Source organism: Somniosus microcephalus, chromosome 6, assembly GCF_052327205.1.
Source record: "Somniosus microcephalus isolate GS21.2 chromosome 6, FLI_Smic_1.0, whole genome shotgun sequence".
Classification (NCBI taxonomy): domain Eukaryota; kingdom Metazoa; phylum Chordata; class Chondrichthyes; order Squaliformes; family Somniosidae; genus Somniosus; species Somniosus microcephalus.
In genome coordinates, this window is record NC_140992.1 from 5,462,136 (window position 1) to 5,486,473 (window position 24,338).

Genomic DNA, 24,338 nt, shown 5'->3' on the forward strand with positions numbered 1-24,338 from the left:
CGAATGCTACGTGCATTCAGATAAAGAACTTTCAAATATGTTTTGTAACACTTAGTTCCTGTTTTTTTCCCTTTTTAGTACTTTACTTTTTGCTCCATACCTTCTGTCCCTTCCTGACACATTCTGTTTTTTAATTCCCCCACTGCTACCTAAGTCTATGACCTTCTCTGTTGTCATTTCTATTATTTGCTCTCTCGAAACCTCCCCCCCACTAATTAGTTTAAAGCCCTCTCTACAGTCCTAGTTATATGATTCGCCAGGGCTCTAGTCCCAGCACTGGCCAAGTGGAGTCCGTCCCAACGGAATAGCTCCCTCCTGTCCCAGTATTGGCGCCAGTGTCCCAAGAAGCAAAACCTATTTTTCCCACACCAGTCTTTGAGCCACGCATTTAACTCTTTAATTTTATTTATCCTAGCCATATTCGCTCGTGGCTCAGGTAATAACCCAGAGATTATTACCCTTGAGGTTCTGTTTTTTAATTTGACCCCTAGCTGCTCATACTCCTTTAACAGAACCGTCTTCCTTGTCCTATCTACGTCGTTTGTACCAACATGGACCACGACAACTGGATCCTCCCCCTTCCACTCCAAGTTTCTTTCCAGCCCAGAAGAGATGTCCTTAACCCTCGCACAGGGCAGGCAACACAGCCTTCGGGACTCCCACTCTTGACTGCAGAGAACCCTATCTATCCCCGTAACGATACTATCCCCTACCACTACAACATTTCTTTTTACTCCCTCCACTTGAATGGCCCCCAGTACCACGGTGCTGTGGCCAGGTTGCTCATCCTCCCTGCAGTCCCCGCTCCCGCCCTCACAGGGAGTAAGAACCTCGATCCTGCTGGACAACAACAAGGGCTGCATCTCCTTCAAAACTACATCCTGGATCCCGGTACCTTCCTCACTCGTAGTCACACCGTCCTGTCCCTGACCACGGATTACATCTGCAGTAATTAACTTCATAGGTGTGACCATCTCCTGAAACATAGAGTCCAGGAACTTCTCCCCCTCCCTGATGTGTCGCAGTGTCTGAAGCTCGGTCTCAAGCTCCATAACATGGAACTTGAGTTCCTCTAGCAGCAAACACTTGTCACAGATGTAATCACCATGAGCCTCAATGGGGACCACCGGCTCCCACATCTCGCAACAGTAACACATCACCTGCTCCATTCTATATAATTAATTACATTTCTTATTATTAGTTATGAAGACCCTGCCCGGATATAGATGATAATGTCACACCACTATTCAAAGGGCTTACCAACTTAAAGGTATAAAAGAGAAGAGAAGGAAGAAAACCAACCAACCAGCTGATCACCAACCTCCTCCTTGAATACTGTCTGTGGGGCCTGTTTGGTTGACTCGTCTCGCTGCTCCGCCTCTGCAGTGTTGTCCACGCCTTGGAGTGGGGAACAAAACAGAGCAAAAAACACACCCTCACCTCCCACTTATCTGAACTCTCCCACTTAGCAAAACTCCAGCACCACTCAATGCACAAGGCACTCCGTGCACTGCACTAGCCCCTCCCCTTTTATACCCGGATTCTACTTCCGGTTTAAACTGCCCAAGAGTTTAAAAAACCCTTAAAGAATTAAACTTACTTCAAATAATTGACTTCTTAACACACTAAAATTCACAAAATGCACTTAAATGATTTTTCTCCCCCTTAGCAAAACTCCAGCACCCCTCAATGCACAAGGCACTCCGTGCACTGCACTAGCCCCTCCCCTTTTATACCCGGATTCTACTTTCGGTTTAAACTGCCCAAGAGTTTAAAAAACCCTTAAAAAATTAAACTTACTTCAAATAATTGACTTCTTAACACACTAAAATTCACAAAATACACTTAAATGATTTTTCTCCCACTTAGCAAAACTCCAGCACCACTCAATGCACAAGGCACTCTTGATTGTCACCCCATCTACCACCTTAAACATTCACTCCCTGCAGCACTGGCGTACTGTGGCTGCAGTGTGTACCATCTACAAGAAGCACTGAAGCATCTCATCAAGACTTCTTCGGCAGCGCCACCCAAACCCGTACCTCTACCAACTAGAAGGACAAGGGCAGCAGATGCATGGCAACACCATCACCAGCATGGTCCCCTCCAAGTCAAACACCATCCTCACTTGGAAATATATCACCGTTCCTTCATCGTCGCTGGGTGAAAATCCGGGAACTCCGTCCATAATAGCACTGTGGGAGTATCTTCACCATGAGGGCTGCAGCAGTTCCAGAAGGCGGCTCACCTCCACCTTGTCAATGGCAATAATGGATGTGCAATACATGCTGGCCTTACCAGCGACGTCCACATGCCAGGAACGAAAAAAAAATGGCACATCGCAAATCTGTCCCACGCATTTCATTCAATCATGGATACAGCAACTGGATCGAACTGAAATATTCACAGTTTACATTTGGGAAGAGTCCCATCACCTGATTGAGTTGAGTTGTATTGTTGTTTTACAGAGGTTATTACTCTCCGCAACAATTAAAATTAAACCCAGTTAAAAAACGCAAGTGTCAATGTAAATCTCACACTCTTTAACTTTTCCACAGTTTGGCTAAAAATGGTTCAGTTCTGGACAGACATTGGGCCGTAGCTCAGGCAGGTAGACAATTCCACGCATAGGTGCCAATAACGTAATGCAATAGAGAGCCATAGATCCATTTGATGTCGACACCATGTTATTTGGCACTGTAACTTATGCAGAGAGGCGCATCACGTTGCAAATGGAGATTAACAGATTAAATGAGTGGGCAAAACTGTGGAAAATGGATTTCAATGTGGGGAAGTGTGAGGTGATCCACTTTGGAGATAGGAAAGATAGATCGGAGTATTTTCAAAATGGTGAGAAGCTAGGAACTGTGGATGAGCAGAGAGATTTAGAAGTCCAAGTACAGAAAACACTAATAACTAGTGGATAGATACAAATGATAGTGAATGGCGGAACAGGCATGTGGGGCTGAATGGCCTATCCCTGTCGCTCTTTCCTAGCATGTGGGACGGTTCTCATGGTGGACTGTGTCAAATATACACTGTGTACCGGTGCAGTAAGAGCTGGCTTCTCTTTACCAGGTGACATCCTTGGTCAAGAATCACCGTTTCCAAATGATAAAGCCTTTCAGTCATCCAGCAGACTGAGGCGGTTGCAATGCAATTCAACACATTTTAAAGGAACATCTGGACGATGTCGGGAAACATGTGACTGTAGTGTTAAACTAGTGAAAGATGCTTCGTTACTCCTGAACTATTCCAAAACAATCCGAGTTTTGTCCCTTTGAGCGTGTTGTGTACATGCGGATTATCACAACAACTTGTATTTATATAGCAGCTTTAAAGTTGTAAACACGTCCCAAGGCGCTTCACCCGAGCTTTATCAGTTAAACTTTGCCACCGAGCCACATAAAGCGATATTGGGACAGATGACCAAAAACTTGGTCAACGAGGTAACGTTTAAGGAGCGACTTAAAGTAGAGCGAGGTAGAGAGGTGGAGAGGGTTGTTATTCCCGATCTTACAGCCCAAGCAGCTGAAGGCAAGGCGATCAATGGTGGAGCGGTGAAACTTTGTGATATGTAAGAGGCTAGAGTTGGAGGAACACATAGATCCCAGAGGGCTGTAGGGCAATATTATGTTACAGACGTAGGGTCGCGGGAAGCCATGGAGGGATGGGAACACAAGGTTTGAAATCAAGGAGGAGAATTGTAAAATCGAGGCTTTGCTTTAAAATCACGTACCAGAACATATCACACCGACGTCCTCTTTATGCCCACAGTCATGACGGCCCATTGCTGAAAACTGGCAGTCCCACAGGAATTGCTCATTCCCCTTGCATTTAACCTCGTCCATCCAAATGGTGCCATTTCCTCGGCCGACTAGCGTCTCCCCGGGAGCCCAGACTGGGTCGCCACAGTTTAATTGTCTGCAGACGACAGCGGCATCGTGTCTATCCCAGGAATCATCGCACACCGTTCCCCACGTACCACTAAAGAATATTTCAACTCTTCCGGAGCAATTACTGAATCCTGCAGCCAGCCGCAGCTCTACATCAAAAGATACACCTGTAAGCACTTGAACACTTTAACGTGCACTTGGATACAATCACTTTGTTTTATTTGTCCTGCTCCGAGTCACAACCCATTGTCTGACGGGACACATGCTAACGATCCTGGGATTCCCAGTGTCCGGGGTCACTCTGCTGGAACACATAAAGCTAAACTAGATGGTGAACGTGTACAGTGGAAGATAACTGTTCAGTCTTGGGTTTCCTGATGTATAATGAGAGACTTTAAATCATGTGAGTGGAACCAATTTTATTAATATCCTGTCTGCTAATCGTTAATTGAGATCATAACATAGATCGGAGGGCAGTTGTTACGCAGAACCCACCGAGAATTCAGGATAGTATTCATCGACAGGAGGCAATGGGGCAAGCTCCAGTGTTGAATAAAGTGTTGCTGTAGCCTGTGTGACAACTGATCCATACGCTAACTGGGTTTGAATCAAAAATCTATCTTTCATCGACATTTTATCCAGGGTGCCCCACTTCCAATCCTGTTCTATTGATTAACAACAGCGAGTTACGAAGTGATGAATGAAATCGTACAATCGTTACTTTCAAAGCAGCTGATTCTGGCAATGCTGAAATCAACTGGCTGAAAGGAAACTTAATCGCCTACTGTCCCTGGCGAGTGCATTCGCTACTGGACTTAATGGTACAAGGATCAACGAGGTGATGTATAGACTGATTGTATCTACCTGGGATTGTAAATAATCAAAAATGCATGGACACATACAGAAGTATTAAAATAATCCAAAGCAAAATAAATAGCAGGAGACAAAATGGACGGATCTTATTAATATACATATCTGTAATTACCAGCATCTTCTGGAACTGTTTCCATTTTATGTTTCTTCGGGGCCACCTCATCGCGGTTCATTATCGGATTTATTCCTGAAAAACAATTCCAGCCATTACTTTAGTGAAACATCCAAAAGAAACGGGTTCCATTTGAAGTTTGTTACCTGAACAAATGACCCCAACATCTTCCTTGTGGTCACAGTTATGTTGTCCCCATGGTGAAGATGGGCATTGCCATAAGAGAGAGTCGTGCAAACGACATTTCACATCATCGAGCCAGATCGGTCCAGAACCCTTTCCAAATGCTGCATTAAGCTTCACAGCTCGGGCTGAGCCGCAGCTGAGCTGGTTACAAACCACTTCTGCATCTTCAAGGCCAAAGGCATTAGAACAAACAGTGCCCCATGTCATATTAAAGAAAACTTCAACTCTACCCTGGCAGGGACTCCGTCCATTCGCCAGCCTTATCGCCCTGTGCTCTGTAGAACAAAGAGTGAAGTGTAATCTTCATTTTAGTGATACCTCACTTAAGTAAATGTAAAAACAAGAGATCAGACGCTTTCCGTTCTATAAAATCGTTTCCTTTAACAGATTGCTTATCTCAGAAGCGGCAAAAGGCCAATGATTCCAGCGGAAGAAATTTAGATGGTGTTGGTTTGTCTCTAATGTTCTACTTTGTGATTGGGGTCAGTAGGTCAAAGGCCTTTCATATAGGTCATCTACATCACGAGGCCCTAATGTTTCAAATTCAGTGATTACCATGGCCAGAAATCAATTGTCCTGGCCTCATGTTTGTTAAAAATGGCTCTTTAACTGGAGTCAAAAAGTGCACATATTTGAATGTACTTCTCACCCGAGCAGATAACTCCAGCATCTTCTTTATGAATGCAGTCGCTCTCAGCCCACGGCCCCGCCAGACATTCCCAGAAAACCGAATCATTCGCTGAACATTTCATGTTGTCCAACCAGATAGGCCCCGATCCCGGGCCAAACCAACCGGAAATCGTTGCGTTTAGAGCCTGTCCACACTTCAGCTGGTTACAGACAACATGGGCATCTGTTAAATCCCAGGAATCATCACACACAGTTCCCCAGGTTCCGTTGTAGTTAATCTTTACCCTTCCAGCACAGCGACTTCCACCATCCGCCAACCTTATCGGAATATGATCTGAAGCACAGGAATAATTATGTTAAACAGGATGCGGTCCAGGAAGAGGCTTCTGCACGGCTCCCAATCGATTCATTCCCAACTGATACATTGTTTTTAATTACTTTTGTTGCAACGATTAGTTTGTTGTCACGTTTCTGTCAAACTTTTGTACAACTTTTTCCACTGTAACTTCCTATGCACACATTGAAAATGAAAACTAACTACCTAAACTTGTTAATGGCCACATCTCCCAGTGCAGGTGCAATAATGCTACAAATGTCAGAGGATATAAAATAAAAACATAAAAATAAGGACTAAATGAATGATTTTAAAAATGGAACAGAATTCCATCTGAAGCTGTTTCATTTAAGTCTACACTTCATAAAACCCATTCACGGATACGGTCGTCACTTTTATTGCTCCTCTCTAGCTACCCTTCAGAAGCAGGTGATACAATTATTTGGCTTGCCAGGTTACTTCAGGGGCAGTTACGTGAACTACGTTGGTTTGGAGCTCGAGGCATATAAAAGCCAAACTTCGTAAGGACGGCAGGTTTCCTTCCCTAAATGACAATAGGGAACTAGTTGGGTGTTTATGACAATCCGACAGCGTCATGCTCACTGTTAATGATGTCAGCCTTTATTTCTAGTTATTTATTTTAAACTGAATTCAAATTCTCACATTGCCCTGGTGGGATTTCATCGAACCTGTGCTGGATTGTTAGCCCAGGCCTCTGGTTTACGAGCCCAGTAACAATAAAACACTACGCCACTGTACCCATGCAGTGACACTCTGAGAGCAATGCCTCAGGTGATCAACTAGTACTATAATACATTTATTCTGTCTGTGCACATTTAAACTGGCTTTTTCTATTTACACAGAGCCCTCTCTATAAACTTGGCAAGCTGCAATTTCAGCCTGCCACCAGAGTTGACGTTGTAGAGCCTCGGTTTCATTTGTTTGATTACTCTGTTTATACTGCAGGGACACTCATTTGTTACAATCCACTCTAATTCTTTGCTTCTTAAATTGTCCAAGAATTTGCTACTTCATATAAATAGAAATATATAAACAATTTATTATGAAAGACGAAGAAGAGAATGTTTTCCTATTATTGGGGAACGAATACACCTTGTGTGCTCGGGTTCACCTGAACCCGGACATCTCACACTGCTTCAGGTGCAACCTCAAGGGAGATCGACTATCATTATATGAAATGTATTGTGCACCGATGCTTTTCCTGTTGTTGTCACACTTAAATTTCATTTAACACTTTCCCTTCATACTTTACCAATATTACAAAGTATTAAAATATTCACAGCACTACAAAGTATTAAAATATTCACAGCACAGAAACAGGTCTTTCGGCCCAACAAGTCCATGCTAGTGTTATGCTCCACACGAACCTACTCCCATCCCTCTTCATCTAACCCCATCAACATATCAGATGCAAAATACTGTGGATGCTGGAAATCTGACATAAAAACAGAACATGCTGCAAACACTCAACAGGTAAGGCAGCATCTGTGGAGAGAGAAACAGAGTTCACGTTTCAGGCCGATGACCTTTCGTCAGACCTGGAAAAAGTTAGAGATGTAACAGATTTTAAGCAAGTGCAGACGCAGGGAAAGTGGGAAGGGGGTGGGGGGAAAGAACAAAAGGGAAGTTCTGTGATAGGGTGGAAGGCAGCAGAGAATAAATGACACAAGTTATGATTGCCCAAAGCAAAAGGAGATGTATTGGGACAAGTAAAGAAACAAAAGATAAGTCTAGAAGAGGCGTAAATGGGAATGGCAGAATCATCAACAGCTGTCATGTGAAAAATGGGGGCAGAGGTTAAGATCTGAAATATTTGAACTCAGTGTTGAGGACAAATCTCCTTCATGTGATTACCTAGATTCCCCTTGAAAGCATCTATGCAATTCGCCTCGACTACTCCCTGTGGTAGCGATTCCACATTTTAACCACTCACTGGTTAAACAGGTTTGTCCTGAATTCCCTATTAGATTTATTGTTGACTTTCTTATATTTATGGCACATTGTCCGACTTGATGTGAGCAAGGCCATGGGATTTTCAGGAGCATATCGTTGCAACGCGATTTTCTGGATACATATTTTTATTTCGAGGTAAATAAATTCTTACCAGAACAAACCACGCCCACGTCATCAGCGATAGAAAAGGGTTTCGCTTGTGTAAAACTACAGTTCCACAGGTAGGGTTCACTTCCATTACATCTGACATTGCTCATCCACACCGGCCCGTTAGCTTGTCTATACTTCGAGTAATTATAAATACTTATTGCGGAGCCACATTTCAGCTGTCTGCACACGACATCTGCATCATTGAAATTCCACAGACTGTCAATTACTCTCCCCCAAACACCGCCGTAATAAACCTCGACTCTGCCGTCACAATCACTCTCTCCATTGGCCAGTCGCAGCTGCCAAATTTCAGCTGTAAGAATACAATATGGAAATGAATGTTTCGCAAGGTAATATTTTGAATATAAATTATACAAGTTCATAATTTTGTATCGTTTCACTTTGCCTGCTTTAATAAAATGATAAACTTTTGCAAGTACACGACAATATACTCGGTATCTGCAAGAGAGAATTAGAGCATTAGAGCTAGGTTACCGTTTCAGTAATGCTGTGGTCAGAATGACAAGTCCTTTACAGACAGGCCAGAGGAAACAAGGCAGCTATATCGTCAGGTGAAGGTTAATGCTACAAGTGCTGTTAGTACCTTTAAAAAGTTTTTAATAACCTACCCAAGTAGACACGGAATGTTCGTAATAACTTGTAAATCGGGATTAAACTGGATGCAACTAATCTGTTAATTGACTCAATGTCAGGGACTTCAGCGGTTCAAGGAGAATGCGAAGAGCCTCCTTCTTAGCGCATCTAGGGATAGTCAGTAAAATCCTGTCTTGTCTATATCCCTCACTTTCCGACAATAAATTTATAAAAACAAAGGCTAACTAGTCTGTTGGTCAGTGAAAAAGCACAGAAAACGAGAGCAATAGGAACATAAAAACAGGATTAGAACATTCAGTCCCTCGAGTTAGTTCCGTCATTCAATGAGACCATGGTTGATCTGTGTCCTACCTCGATCCACCCGCCTTAGCTCTATATCCCCCAATAACCTTGGCTAGCAAATATCTATCGACCTCGGATTTAAAATAATTAATTGACCGAGCCTCTATTGCTTTTTGTGGGAGAAAGATCCGCACTTCCAACACTCTTTATGTGAAGAAGTGTTTACTCACTTCTCTCCTGAATGGCCTGGCTCTGAATTTATGGTTATGTCTCCTTCTCCTAGGCCCCCCCACTAGCGGAAAATGTTAATCTCTATCTACCCTATAAATTCCTTTCCAATGCCTGTAAAAACACAATAAAATCACTCCTATATACAAGGGAATACAATCCTAGTTTATGTAATGTCTCCTCACTATTTAACTCTTGGAGATCTGCTAACATTCTGGCGAACCTGCGCTATACTCCTTCCAAGGCCAATATATCCTTTCTAAGGCGTGGTTCCCGGAACTGTACACAGTACTCCAGGAGTAGTCTAAGCAGGGCTTTGTATTGCTGTCGCAAAATGTCCTTTCCTTTATATTATATACTTTCAGTTATAAAGCTTAACATTCCATTAGCCTTCCAGATAATATTTTTACTTGACAACTGCACTTTAGTAATCTGTGTACATGAACCCCTAAATCGCACCGGAGCTCCACTGATCCTGGCATTCGCCATTTCAAAAATCCTCTGGTACAGCCTTCTTCGGTCCAAAATGGATTACCTTACACTTACCTGCTTTGTAATGTATCTGCCACAGTTTCGCCCACTAAATTATCCTATTTGTAATTGTATGCTAGGCTTCTACGCTATTACTATGGCACCAATTTTTGTGTCGTCGGCAAACTTGCATAGCTCTCTAATCACTGGTAAATATAGTTCATATATGATACACCAGCACAGGCATTTTCTTTAAAGTCTTTCATGGGATGTTGGCGTCGCTGGCGAGGCCAGCATTTATTTCCCATCCCCAATTGTCCTTGAGATGGTGGCTGTCAGCCGCCTTCTTGAACCGCTGCAGTGTGTGAGGCGAAGGTAATCTCACAGTGCTGTTAGGGAGGGAGTTCCCCGCTTGGTACTCAGGTATACCACTCGCTTTGGGCTTACGTGGCAACAGCCATTCGGGGCTTCAACTTTTATCCAATGTTGTATCCAGTGCACCCGTAGAGACTGCAAATTTAGAGGCAGTCTCCTCACAGTATGTGGAAATTTAAATTCACTCTAGTTTATGGCTGCCCGAAGAGAACAAGTCGAAGAGCAGTAAATCACCCTGGCATTCTGGTCCCTGGAACACCGCCCCCTCGCCCCGCTGTCTTCTAATTTATCCCAAAGTGAACAGGGCGCGATGTCGCATGTAGTTCAGAATTACTACATTGTAGCGGTTCGTGTAGATCGCCACTAAATAAGAGAGTTTGACTTCGACGAAATATAAATAAGTTGTTTATTTACAGGAACAGGTTAATTACAGCAGGTAAGATAGCAGGTAAGATGGCTGACTGTAGGAGCACCGTGGTGTAGGTCTTGTCCCAGCAGGGACTCCATGAGGACTGAGTTCGCAGTCCTGTGGGGAGCGTGATGACGTCATCGCATTTGTGTTGTGACGTCATCACATTGTTCGCATTTCCCACGCTTAGGGTGTCACGTGATGTGCGTCGTTGTGTCGCTGGCCGTTGAGGCTGAAGTCGGGAGGCCGGGCTGTGCCGGTGCTTGCCGCGGGAGCGGAAGATCGCGTCGCTCCCGTCAGCTGGCCGTTGAGGCCGAAGATGCTAGGCCGGGCTGTGCCGGCACATGCACATCATGTCGTCCGTGATGTGACGTCAGCGCGCTAGGGCGCGTCTTAAAGGGGCAATCGCCCTAACAGGTAAGTTAAAAGAGCAATGGCCCCAAAAGGTAAGTTAAAGGGAATTATGTGTCTTTATGTAAGATACAACCAGTGGTACTGCCACAACATACACATAAATAGGAACAACCACAAATTGTATTTGTATAGCCTTTAACGTGGAAAACGAGGCAGAGTGGGGTGTAAAAAGGAGGGAGTGTCGCAATATTAATCAAGGAGTCAATTACTGCTGTAAGGAGGGATGGTATCTTAGCAGTTTCCTCTAATGACCGCCATATGGGTAGGACTGAAAAACAAAAAGGGGGCAAGCACTTTGCTGGGAGTGTCCTATGGGACCCCAAACAGTCAGGGGCAGATAGAGGAACAGATATGTAGGCAAATCTCAGAGAAGTGTAGAAATAATAGGGTGACAAAGGTAGGAGATTTCAACTTCCCCAATATTAACTGGGATAGTCAGAGTGTGAAAGGTGTAGAGGGTGCGGAATTGCTAAAGTGCATCGAGGAGACCTTCCTGAGCCAGCCAGCATGTAGAAAGTCCTACAAGAGAGGGGTCAGTGCTGAATCTAATTCCACGGAATGTAGCCGGGCAGGTGGTAGAGGTGTCAGTAGGAGAGCATTTTGGTGACAGTGACCATAAGTCGGTGAGATTTAATGTAGTCACGGAAAAGGACAAAAATGGAATGGAAATAAAGGTTCTAAATTGGGGAAAGGCAGATTTTAATATGATAAGGCAGGATATGGCCAAAGTGGACTGGGATCACCTACTTGTCGGAAAACCCACATCAGAGCAGTGGGAGGCTTTCAGAAAGGAAATAGAGAGAGTACAACGCCAACCCGTTCCCATAATGGTCAAGGTTGGGACCAACAAGCATGGACGTCAACACTGGATGTCAAGGGATATACAAGAATGGATTAGGAGAAAAAGAGAGGCTTTTGGCAGATAAAAGCATTAAAAACAAAAGTAAAGAAAGTGCAGGGGGGTTCTTAAAAAAGAAATTAGGAGAGTGAAGTTGGGGCCTGAAAATACACTGGTGGGTAAAATAAAGGAAAATCACAAGGTGTTTTATAAGTATATTAAGGGCAAAAGGATAACCAGAGAAAGAGTAGTGCCCATTAGGGAGCAAAGAGGCATTCTGTGTGTGGAGCCGGAAGATGTGGGTGAGGATAAATGAATATTTTGCATCTGTGTTCACTATGGAGAAGTACGATATAGGCATAGGAATCAGGCAGGGAGATTGTGATATACCTGAACAAGTTATTATTGAGAGGGAGGAGGTATTAGCGGTTTTAGCGGGCTTAAACGTGGATAAATCCCAAGGCACAGACGAGATGTAGCCCAGGCTGCTGTGTGAGGCAAGGAAGGAGATTGCAGGGGCTCTGACACAAATTTTCAGATCCTCTCTGGCCACAGGGGAGGTGGCAGAGGACTGGAGGACAGCTAACATAGATCCATTATTCAAGAAGGGTAGAAGGGATAAACCAGGGAATTACAGGCCAGTGGGCCTAACATCAGTGGTAGGGAAATTATTGCAAAAAATTCTGAGGGACAGAATTAGTCTCCACTTGGAGAGGCAAGGATTAATCAAAGATAGTCAGCATGGCTTTGTCGGGGGGAGATCATGTCTAAACTAATTGTTTGAATTTTTCGAGGGGGTGACTAGGTGCATGGATGAGGGTAGAGCAGTTGATGTAGTCTACATGGACTTCAGTAAGGCTTTTGTCAAAGTCCCGCATGGGAGACTATTGAAGAATGTAGGAGCAAATGGGATCTGGGGCAATTTGGCACATTGGATCCAAAATTGGTGTAGTGGCAGGAGGCAGAGGGTGATGGTCGAAGGTTCTTTTTGTGACTGGAAGCCTGCGTCTAGTGGTGTACTGGAGGGATCGGTCCTGGGTCCATTGCTGTTTCTTTTGTACATTAATGATTTAGATATGAATGTAGGAGGTATGATCAGTAAGTTCGCAGATGACACGAACATTGGTGGAATGGTAAATAGCGAGGAGGGGAGCCTTGGGCTGCAGGACGATATAGACGGGTTGGTCAGCTGGGCAGAACAGTGGCAAATGGTATGTGACCCTGAGAAGTGTGTGGTGATGTATTTTGGGAGGAATAATTAGGGAAGGGAATATAATGAAACGTAGGACCCTAGGAATTACAGAGGATGAGAGGGATCTTGGTGTGCATGTACATAGATCCCTGAAGGCAGCAGGGCAGGTAGATAAGCTGGTTAAAAAGTGTTATGGGATACTTGCCTTCATTAGCCGAGGCATAGAATATAAGAGCAGGGAGGTTATGATGAAGCTGTACAAAACGCTATTTAGGCCACTGCTGGAACACTGTATGCAGTCCTGTTCGCCACACTATAGGAACGATGTGATTGCTTTGGGGAGGGTGCAGAGGAAATTCACCAGGATTTTACCTTGGCTAGAGTGCTTCAGCTATGAAGAGGGACTGGACAGGCTGGGGTTGTTTTCCTTAGAGCAGACATGGCTGAGGAGGGAACTGATTGAGGAGTACAAAATTATTAGGGGCATAGATAGGGTAGACAGAAAGGAACATTTCCCCTTAGTAGTGGGGTCAATCACCAAGGGGCATAGTTGAAAGGTAAGGGGCAGGGGGTTAGTGGGGATTTGAGGAATAACTTTTTCACTCAGAGGCTGGTTGGAATCTGGATCTCACTGCCTGAAAGGATGGTAGAGGCAGGAACCCTCACAACATTCAAGAAGCATTTAGATGATCACTTGGAACGCCATAGCATACAAGGCTACGGACCAGGTGCTGGAAAATGGGCTTATAATAGACAGGGCTTGATGGCCGGCGTGGACACAATGGGCCGAATGGCCTCTTTCTGTGCTGTATAACTCTATGACTCTATGACTCTAAAATGTCCCAAGACGCTTCACAGGAGCTTTATAAAACAAAATTTGACAGCAAGCCACATAAGGAGAAGGTATGGCATGTGACCTAATGCACGGTCAAAGAGGTAGGTTTTAAGGAGCGTCTTAAAGGAGGAAAGAGAGGTAGACAGGCAGAGAGGATTAGAGAGGGTAGTCCTGACCTTAGTGCCTTGGCACCAATGGTTGAGCAATTAAAATCAGGGATGCTCATGAGGCCAGAATTAGAGAAGGACGGATATCTCGGGCGTTGTGCGGCTGGAGGAGATCACAGAGATAGGGAGGTGCGAGACCATGGCGGGATTTGAAAAAAGGAACTGAATTTTAAAATAATTATGAATCATTGATACTTCACACTGATGTACCTACCGGAACAGATAACACCAGCATCATTTCTGTGCGTGCACGGATGGTGCCCCCATGCTGCAACGGGGCAGTCGCTCAAACGCATCTCATTGCCGTTACATTCGTTGATATCCTTCCATATCGGACCATTTCCCTCTCCAAAGAAAGCTCCCGGTGGCGTTGATACCGCAGTCCCACAACCGAGCTGATTGCATACCACAGCCGCATCCTGTAAATCCCAGTAAGTATCGCAGACCGTGCCCCAGGTGTCACCCAGCAGAATTTCCACTCTCCCTGAGCAGGTGTCCTCACCACCAACTAATCGCGGTCCTTTTTGTCCTTTGTGCACAAACAATGAATATTATTGAGCTGATTTATATTCCGTTGGGAAGTTCTTGTCCGTTTTAACCTATCAAATGCAGACAAATAGAATTGTTTAAACAGGAATAGCTTTATATTTGTGATACGACTGAGTGACAAACCCTGCAATGCGTCATCTGCACTTGGTCCTTGTGTTCTACACAAAGAGTTTCTCAATGTATGCTTGACATCGCTGTAACAATTAACACAGCAATGCAGCGCCACAGTAAGAGGGAAGGAATGACTGGGGAATGCAACAGCTCGGCCACTTGTTGAGAGCCAAGGTGAAAGAGGAGGCCGCATAGTGGAAGATGATACCAATATTCTGAAGAAAGAAATAATTAAACTAGGAAGGAATGATCAGGTGACGGAAAGCTATGGGCTTTTGTTAGCCTGAATAACTTACAACTAAAGGGAATACTAGGCTAGGAGGAGTGCGATAGGTTATAAAGTCCTGGAAATGGCTGAAGTAAAGAGGGAAATGGTGCGAGGAATCTTCCTTTGAAACCCGGTGCAGAAGTGGCGCCAGGCACGGAAGCTGTACGAACGGCGAATGGGGGCTGGGGGCGGACTGCAGGAAAGGTACTTTTCTGATCCAGTTTTTGGCGAAGAAGAACAAGTCCATCAAAATCCGTGGGGTTTTAATGTAACCATTGTCAGGCACCAGATTTTCCTGGAACCTGTGCATCGGTACCGTATTATTCGATTGACTTTCGGTGCTTTGCGATGATGTGTTTATTTTAAATTGCAAATATCTCTATTAATACGGTGAATAAAGGAATTTGATCCGAAAAGGCTACGTGATATCTCCGCGTCATTTCCAACCTCCGATGTTAAACTGGCGGCTGCAGTGTGGGTCTGATTTTGAGCGTCAACGATGTTTTCCATATAAATGATAGAGCTTTAGAGATAAAAGGTATCGAGCCTATTAGGGAAGTTTCACAGATTTTAAGCTACCTGTGATCTGCCTTCATCACTATCTCAATCCAGCTGTACGAATGAATGAAGCACCTACCGGAACAAATGACACTGACATCATTTCTGTGCGTGCAGTTGTGCTGATTTCTTGGTGTAGTGGCGCAGTCCCAAAGGCTGGTCTCATTACCCTGACATTCATAAGTATCCTGCCATATAGGACCACTGCCCTCTCCAAAGTGAGCCCCTCCGGGTACTGATACTACGTCGCCACATTTCAGTGCTGCGCACACCACACGTGCGTCCTGTGAATCCCAGTGCGAATCACACAAAGTTCCCCAGGTCTCTCCATACTGTATCTCCAATCTTCCAGTGCATCCGTCATCTCCGCCAGCCAGTCTTTGCTGTCTGTGTCCTGTCATTTTAAACAGATGGTAAACAATCTTCAAAACAATTTGTTTCAACAAGCAGCTTAAAACAAGAACAAATAAAGTTTTTTTTTACTGAAAATATCGGCCTTGTGTTCAAACCCGCAGTTCACGATTTAATATAATGCACCTTTCATTATATTTTACATAGTTCTTCCAAATAATTTAGAGTTTTTGTTATACAGTTAGATCCTGGAATCGCTGAGCTGCGATCTCATTCGATCTTTCCCTTTCGTATCTTACCCTTTCGGGTTCTTTCTGAAATTTCAATGACAAGAATGAAATCTCAGGCGGCCGTCACTACCAGAATTTCATCATCTCACACCGGAAAATACAACAGAATGTTACTGTCAGCATTTGAAGCTTAAAACTAGCTGTTGGGATAAAGTGATTGTAATCATTAAAGTGTTACTGTAATCGCTAAAAAATAAAGCTATTTTAATCATTAATCTGTTTCGGTAATCTGGTACGATGAAATGTTAGAATAATTAATTATCATAGTTAAGAGTATATGATCCATGTGCTTATTCTTCTCTTCAGAACTGTTCTCATCTAATTCATAGGCCATCAATTGTTTAATGATTTCTTTACGATACTGAGCTTCTGAGAAGTAATGAGCAAAAGACCTTCGAGGCTAAGATAAGGGCGACAACTTGTAGTAAAAAAGTTGGCATAAATACAGGTCGCATATCTCTTCTATCCTAACAGAATTACCATGACGCCACTGTGTTCTGTATTCTCTGGATTGGGTACCTTTACACTATTTGTATATCGGCAGCGCTGCTCTTGAAGTCACAAAACTAAATTGTTGCTGTGAACGAGATTATTTGGTGCCCAAAACCATTAGACTCCATCTCTCATTACAACACTCGGCTGTCAACCCCACAACACATCTGCCGGCAGTTCTCTATAACTCTGTATCCCAGCACCTCAACAAGCAGCTTGGTGTAAAGGAGTTTCATGTCGCTTTTAGATCCTCTTTTTACAACCATTCTTGCCCTGGACTCTGGCACTTTTCAAAATGTCTAGGAGTTATATTTGTGAATCCGAACTGTGAAAAAATATATATTGCTGTAGCAGTACACTGTTTGGAATATCACAAATAATGTTCAATTTGCTTCAATCGGCAGTTAGAAAAATCGCGTCTTCCGCAAGGTTTTTTCATGGTTCTTAGACATTATTATCTGTTTTTATTTGGCTGCGTATAGTGGCACCACTATTCCGGACCGGAATGGAGGTGATTGGTTAAGTCGCCGGCCAATCACGCCTGGAGACCGCACTGCTCTAAGTAACTGGGATTGGCACAATGTACATAAATTGTACTATGTGACTGCCTTTTGCTGGCGAAATAATATTTTTATTATATAACTCTCGTCCACACAATGCAATTTGTTGAAGATGAAGAAGTAATCAATTTGTATTATGTCACTATCCTCCACTGACTGCATGTTCCTGGTGAACTAATCCTGCTGTACACTGGAGACTGTTTGCTGTAGTTCATGAGTAAATTAAAATCGCTAGTCCAGTCCCGCCTCCAACTCTTTGGCTGACACAACATTGTCAATATTCACATCCGTCCTTATTCCAACTAGAGATCGGCTGCCCTCTGTTGTTTATATCCCTGATGAAACGACAACAAGTTGTAGAAGGGACTTCTTATTTTGGTGAAACGAATAACGAAATGGATAATTTATAAATCGATATATTAACCGTGCTTAAATTCTTCCACTAAAGCTGTCAACATTCAAAGTGAGTTCAATAGCTTTCAGTATTTTTAAAATGGCACGTCCATGCCCAATTGTTGTGGTTCACTGCTGTGGGATGGAGTGACGTCACCATCAATTATTTTCTAAGATATTGCAGGCAGAATAATTACCTGAACAAACGACACCAGCAGCTTCCTCTTCCGTAGAACAGTTATTGTGAGCCAAATGTTTTTGCTGACATTTCCAGGGATCGTCCTCGGTGCCTTTGCAGTGAATTTCAGCGTTGAACACAGGCCAGTGTCCACCCCCAAACTGGGAATTCCCTGATGCAGATACAGCGTCACCACAGCCCAGGTATTTACACAAAACGCGGGCCTCATTCATATCCCACATTCGACCGCAAATAATGCGCCGGTGTCCAAATTTACTGGCCTCAACTCTTCCAGCACAAGGATTTCCTCCACCCACCAGCGCCACCATTTGCTTGGCTGTTGTGAAAGAAATGCAGTTTTGGATTATTCACCTTAAATATATTACACCGATTTAAACTGGAGACACAGAGCCTTTAATTCAAGGTCATCTACACAAAACATCTCAAGTCTATCCTGCTGTAAATTGCACCAAATTTAAAAAAAATTACATTTGCAGCACAAGCAGTTAGCTCTACACATATAGCATAAAGTGCAGAGGTAGTGATCAGTATAAACATAGCACATAGAGCGCTGGCAATTAGTACCGGAAGTTAGCACTATAAATAAAGCACAGCTGCTGCATAAGCAGAGAGAAATACATTTTGCAAGAATGAATAGGAAAATTTTGAGATTTCAAATGGAGTGGAGGAGCACAGGGGCACCCCATGTAGACAAGGCGAAAATAAGGCAGACCAAATCCTTGCTTTGTAACGAGAGAATTGAATATGAAACCAAAGGGGTTGCGCCCCATTTTGAGGATTCCCTTCTTTCATTGGCTTGCCTGGCCCACGTGAAACGCATGCGTCCCGAGGTATGTTTTGGTGCTGCGCATTTCAGCGCGAACAGACGCAGCAGCAGAACAGTCCAGACCTCCGAAGCCCTCAGGTAAAGGCATAGATTTTTTCGCGATGTGAGTCATTCACACGCAGGAAGCCTCCTATCGGAAATTACGGGCAATTATCTTTTCCCAACTCATCATTGAACATGTTCTTTAAAACAAAAAAATGGTTTGCTATTTATCGTGCCTTTACACGAGAGTTATAATGTTCAAATAAGGCATTGATAAAAATATATATTTTTCAGAATGAGCACGATTAATTGTATCAAATGGATTGTCCATTATATCTTTAAATTCCTTCGATAAAATATTTAGGGCTCAGCTTTTGCCAACAACCTGGGCTTGGAGTGGATTTGTGTTGCTCGTAGTTGATACAAATTGCGCAGACTGAGCATGTGCAGTGTTAACAATTATATGTTTATCTTCTGGTTGCTTGTGCTTAGTTTTTATTCAAAATTATTTGAAGAATAACTAGAAGACAATTGTAATAAGCTTTATTGTGGTACGTTTTACATTTTTGAATAAAAACAGAGAGGGCTCATGTGAGAGAGAGAGGGGCAGATAAAATCAGAAAAAGGAGACAGTTTTGATTAAATACCTAATGTTTGTTTCATAAACCTCAGAAAGTGTATTTAGTTGGTGAAAACGAATGCCAGACTTCAGATTTCCACCATCTGCAGTGTTTTGCTTTTGTTTTAGTGTTTACTTCACTGCTATGTCTCTTCCAGGAATGGCCAACTTGAGGAATTTCTGCTCTGCTCTCCGATGGGATTTCAGTTTGTCTCTTTTACACTGTTCATTTTCATTGCTTTTTGTTTCCTTCTCGTGTTTGACAAAACACCTCTGCTAGACAAATCTTTTGATTCTTTACTTGTCCCATTAACATATCCCTTTGCTTGTACCAGCATCCCTCTTGTCATTGAATCTCTCCTGTCTTCGAATCTCTCACAGACTTTCCCTTTTGTTCTTTCCTCCCCTCCCCCTTTCCCTGCCTCTCATTTGCTTAAAACCTGTGTGTCTCTAACTTTTTCCAGTTTTGACGAACGGTCATCGACCTGAAACGTTAACTCTCTTTCTCTCTCCACAGATGCTGCCTGACCTGCTAATTATTCCAGACCTTTCTGTTTTTATTATTTCAGATTGCCAGCATCCACTGTATTTTGCTTTTGTAGACTTCTGTCTTTACAACATAGAAGCAAGACATTGTCTCACACTTTGTAGAGAGATGCTAAGTAGTCACAGACAGAGGTCTATTTTAATAAATGGAATGAAAATCCGGAAGGCAATGTTTTTGTTCTGCAATCCTCCATACCAAAATGTTTTCTGTGGTACAGCCAGATTTTACTTAATGCCTAGGCAGTAAAGACAAAAATCTATGCCAAATTGTCTTTCCTCACTCTTATTTCAACTCCTTCTTTAAAAAAAAAGGATAATTTATAAAGCAAAAATAAAGTGTCCAATTATCACAAATGTTATTTTCAAAGTTAGAAATTGTAGACATTCTAATTACTAACATTCTGTGTGTGTTTGCTTTGGTGAAACAGAGTAGAACTATCAACTTCTCTGGGGGAGTAACGGGTGTGGAATTGAATTGGCTACACATTAGACACTCTGCTCAATTTTTCGTTCCTTTTACTGCAATGAGGTGAATTAAAAAAAACAAACAGAATAACTCAATTGACTTCAATGGAACGCAAAATCAGGCTGCGTGTATCAGGGGTAGCTAATCCACTGTCAGATATTTTCGCCCCCAGCCGAAGTTAAAAATTCCACACAAACAGAAAGATAGACGGACAAAACAGACAGAGCACGTGTTCCTTTTCATTCCAATTTCAGTTTCTATCAGTTGAATTTCGAAAACAGAGCTAAAGCTTTTAATTTTAATGTTATTACCAGTGATGTGTTGCTAACACTTGGAAAATGTTAATTGTCAAACTCATGGAGGACAACAGGGAAAGGGAAGAAACAAAGACAGATAAAAAAGACAGAGAAATGTCATCATTTCAATTTGATTTTGCTCATATTAAAACAAAATTGTTGAATTTTGCAAGCAAATAGATCAACTCTAAATATCAGTTGTGCTTTATTGATATTATTTGGAATATTTGCGTTTCACTGAAATATATCAGCCGAGAGACAGAAAGAGAGAGATACAGTGACGCACAGCCAGGAACAAAGTCACAAAACAACAAAATCTAACGTTAGAGCAATCCGATAGAAAGTCACAAAAACCTATTGCCAGACATGGAGTCCCCAAACAATGGCCGTCAGATGCAAAAATGGAGGGAAACTCGCTATCACCCATTTTTGGCAAGTGATAAACAGTTAAAATTACCTCTCATTCTGCATTTTTCCTGTAAGACCTCCGCTGCGAGACTTCCCGTGACTGCAGGACTGAGATTGGGAGCTCAGCATGCGACAAACATGGTGAAAGCAGAGCATTTTTTGGGATAATTTTCATGCAAACGATTAAAACAATTGAAAGAACATAATCATCAGTAATTAGCAACAACACAGATACCTTTACAGTAGACGCTTACAATCGTGCCAGTTTCGCAGTTCTGCTGACCCGAAACATTGGAGGGACACTCCCACAGAGAAGGCTCAGTTCCCTTGCACTGAACCTTATCCAGTAAAACAGGTCCCGTTTCTCGTGAGATGGGATTGGTTACTGATGCGTGAAGATATTGGCAGCCAATCTGCCTGCAGACGACTTCTCCATTAGCTGAGTTCCACAGACTGCTACAAACTGAGCCCCACTGGCCTTGGAAATAAACCTTCAGTTCCCCGGCGCACGGCGCCAGCGGGCCCAACAATCTCACGCCTCTTAGCTCTGTTAAAATTTAAGAAAAACGCTAATTATGTAAATATTCCCAAACTGAACTGAAATAATCATCTTAGAATCATTACAATCCACTTTAAAACATGATACTAAAATTACTTTGAATAATCAGAATATTAAAGTTAGTTTGTGCACTGACGTTTCACTTTGTTTGACATTTTGCTATTTTACGATTTTGGCATAATGGCTCTCCATCTCCAACAGATCCCCCTGTGACTTTGTGTCACAGGCGGAATTACTAAAATATGCATATTTAGCCTGTGCCACTTACCCATTTTATTTTGTCTTATAACTCTGATTTTGAAACGATTTCCGTTATTAATCTTTAGAACGTATTATGGCCAACGGCGATAGCCGGAGATGGACAATACACGTGGCATTGCCGGTGCCGCCCGCAGCCCATGCAAAACAAATCTGAATCCATCTACACTGAATGGCCCATTTCCCATTGCTACACGACCGAAGTACAACACATTTGGAGTCACATTTCTGATGATAAATAAGCACCGATCTGTAACGCCAGGTCTATTGCCCCGCGGGCGAGAAATTCGACATGAGCGGGTCTCCACGCGGGCGGATTTGTATCTGCCACCAGTTATACGTCACGTTCCAGTGGACTGCGCCTACATGCATTAACTCCCAATTCAGTGTAGCGCTGGATGTGCATTTTCTAGCGCCTGAAACGAACATGAGTGTGCAGAGTGCATAATAAATGGTAGGAGACACTGGGACAAACGTTTCCTTTGTTTCAACATGTCTAAGTTCAAGTGTAGGTTGCCCTCGTAAAAATTGGCCACTGAGAGTGGTAAACGTTCCATTTCACTGGCAGCCATTTTGAAAGGATAAGAAAGAAACGGTGAAAAACTTTGTTTTGAGAGTTTGGGGTCATTTGGCAATTTAAATTTATGACAGATCCTGACCAACTCCTTATATCAAATCTGTTGTCCTCCAGTCTCAGAGCAGAATATCAGAAAATCAACATTGTAATTGTTCAGAAAAGCAGATATAGTGTGTTTCCTCTGAGCAAGGTTTGGTAATTCAATACAAAGGGTTAGTTTCTTATCTTTTTTGATATTTTATGATATATTTATCTCCAAATGTAGAAATCGTTTACCTCTGTCATTCACTGCTTGAACTGCAGCACTTTGACTGGGAGGTTGCACCGATGATTGAATTGCTGAGACTGAAATACAAAATGGGGGAGATACAAATTCTGAAAATTTATAGAGACTGGTTAGTGGCATCAAATAATTTAACCCAAACACACCAATAGCTGATCCGCCGCACAATGTGATATCCTTATTAAATTTCTATATTGTTCAGTTATTGCCTGCACTCGCGTCATTTCTCTATATAGGCCTGGACATTCGGCAGCAGATTTTGTAATCTCCCGCGAGAATGTTGGCAGAACCCAAGAGAAAGAGTAAAAACGACTGAAAATGGTTGTTAAATCATATCCTTTGGTGGCTTCACCAGTCAGCGGAATTGCAGCCTGTGAGAACTGGGAGCCCACAGAATTTCAGGCCATCTATATATATATAAACGAATAGTGGTGTCTGTCCATCAGTCTGTCTGTATGTATGTCTGCCTGTCTGTCCGCTATACACTCAAAAGTTATAGAGCATACCTACACGTATGTTATATCAAAAGAAAGCTGATGATCCGGGGAGTGTCATAGGCGTATGTACTTTTTGCTCAGACAAAAATTGTTCGGACAGTATACAAAAAACCTCCAAAAATCCACTCATTAGCGGTTCACCAACCCTACCACTCATTAGCGTTGAATGACGTGATGGTTGACCAATCCTACAGTTCAGTGACCTGATGGTTGACCAATCGGTGTGTCACGGGAGGCGTTTCACTCTGTGTGTCGGCAGGCCTAATCATGCAGCCTCCCAAAACGTCGCTGCCATTTTTTTAATACCGACAGCACCAGCACAACAAACCCCCACATTGCGACTCTGGCACAGTATCCCGCTCCCAGCCCGCCAGAGCGGGAGGTGAGTTGGGTTCACTCGGGCCGGGCCCCACTCTGCCCGAGAAACAGAGCGAGGAAGCAGCAGCCGCCGGCCATCAACCACACGGCCCTGTAAACAGCCGTTCTACAAAAAAGCCTAGGCAACGCCGGCCCCCCCAGCTAGTAGTACATAAGTGCAGCCCCAGCAGATTCCCTACGGAGCACCATTCACTGCATCAGACCCAGTCGGAGAAACAGTTACCCTGTTAGTCTCAATAACCATCCCTGAGAATGGATTCAGAGATTCTACTGCGTGAATACATTCTCTCCGACTAATTTTGAATCTTGTGGCCCTAGTTTGCCAACTTGGCCCTGATGAATAACTTGGCAGGAGTCGCTTTGATTTAAAAATGCAATTACATCAACGAAAAGTTCAAGGATGGTTTCCAAAGAAAATAAGGAAAAATTCCTCGAGGGGGTAGATCTTGACTTTGTGCGTTGTGTAAAACGGGTGAGAGCGAGTCAGCCGCCCGTTTTACATCTCTCCGCCATTTTTTGTTTCTACTGACGTCAAAATTAACTTCCTAATCCATGTTAGATTGCTGACATCAGCATTTTGCTTGTCCCTTCTGTACCCTCCAAAAAGGCAATATTATCATCTCCGTGATGACCTCACCAGGGCTGTACACAATACTCCAGATGGGACGTGCCCAGAGCCTTTGACTGTTAGGAATAAATCCATTTGAGTATGCGCTCTGTGGGATGACATTCAACTTATGCGCCCGACTTTTTCATTGAAGGCGGTTAGCGGTCATTTTCACTGTTATGGTCGGGCGAGGAACGATTTCCCGCGAATCGGCAGCCTGTTTAAATCTCTTGTGATTTTCTCATCCATTTAAATCAACGGAAAGGAACATCTGGAGAGTTCCG

At 43.2% G+C, this 24,338-nt stretch overlaps 1 protein-coding gene across 1 annotated transcript in view; it reads right to left on the reverse strand.

The window, feature by feature from the left end:
* LOC147115390 (scavenger receptor cysteine-rich domain-containing protein DMBT1-like) overlaps positions 1-23,960 on the reverse strand; it is a 37,361-nt gene extending 13,401 nt beyond the window's left edge. The window contains exons 1-11 of the mRNA XM_085989568.1: positions 23,948-23,960; positions 22,566-22,634; positions 21,131-21,442; positions 17,751-18,068; positions 15,547-15,861; positions 14,196-14,510; positions 8,157-8,468; positions 5,717-6,031; positions 5,028-5,342; positions 4,882-4,956; positions 3,740-4,045 (exon numbers count right to left, since the gene is read on the reverse strand). Of these exons, the coding sequence (XP_085845694.1) occupies positions 3,740-4,045; positions 4,882-4,956; positions 5,028-5,342; positions 5,717-6,031; positions 8,157-8,468; positions 14,196-14,510; positions 15,547-15,861; positions 17,751-18,068; positions 21,131-21,442; positions 22,566-22,634; positions 23,948-23,960 (2,665 nt within the window). The remainder of the gene's footprint in view (positions 1-3,739; positions 4,046-4,881; positions 4,957-5,027; positions 5,343-5,716; positions 6,032-8,156; positions 8,469-14,195; positions 14,511-15,546; positions 15,862-17,750; positions 18,069-21,130; positions 21,443-22,565; positions 22,635-23,947) is intronic.
* Between the last annotated feature and the right edge of the window lie 378 nt (positions 23,961-24,338).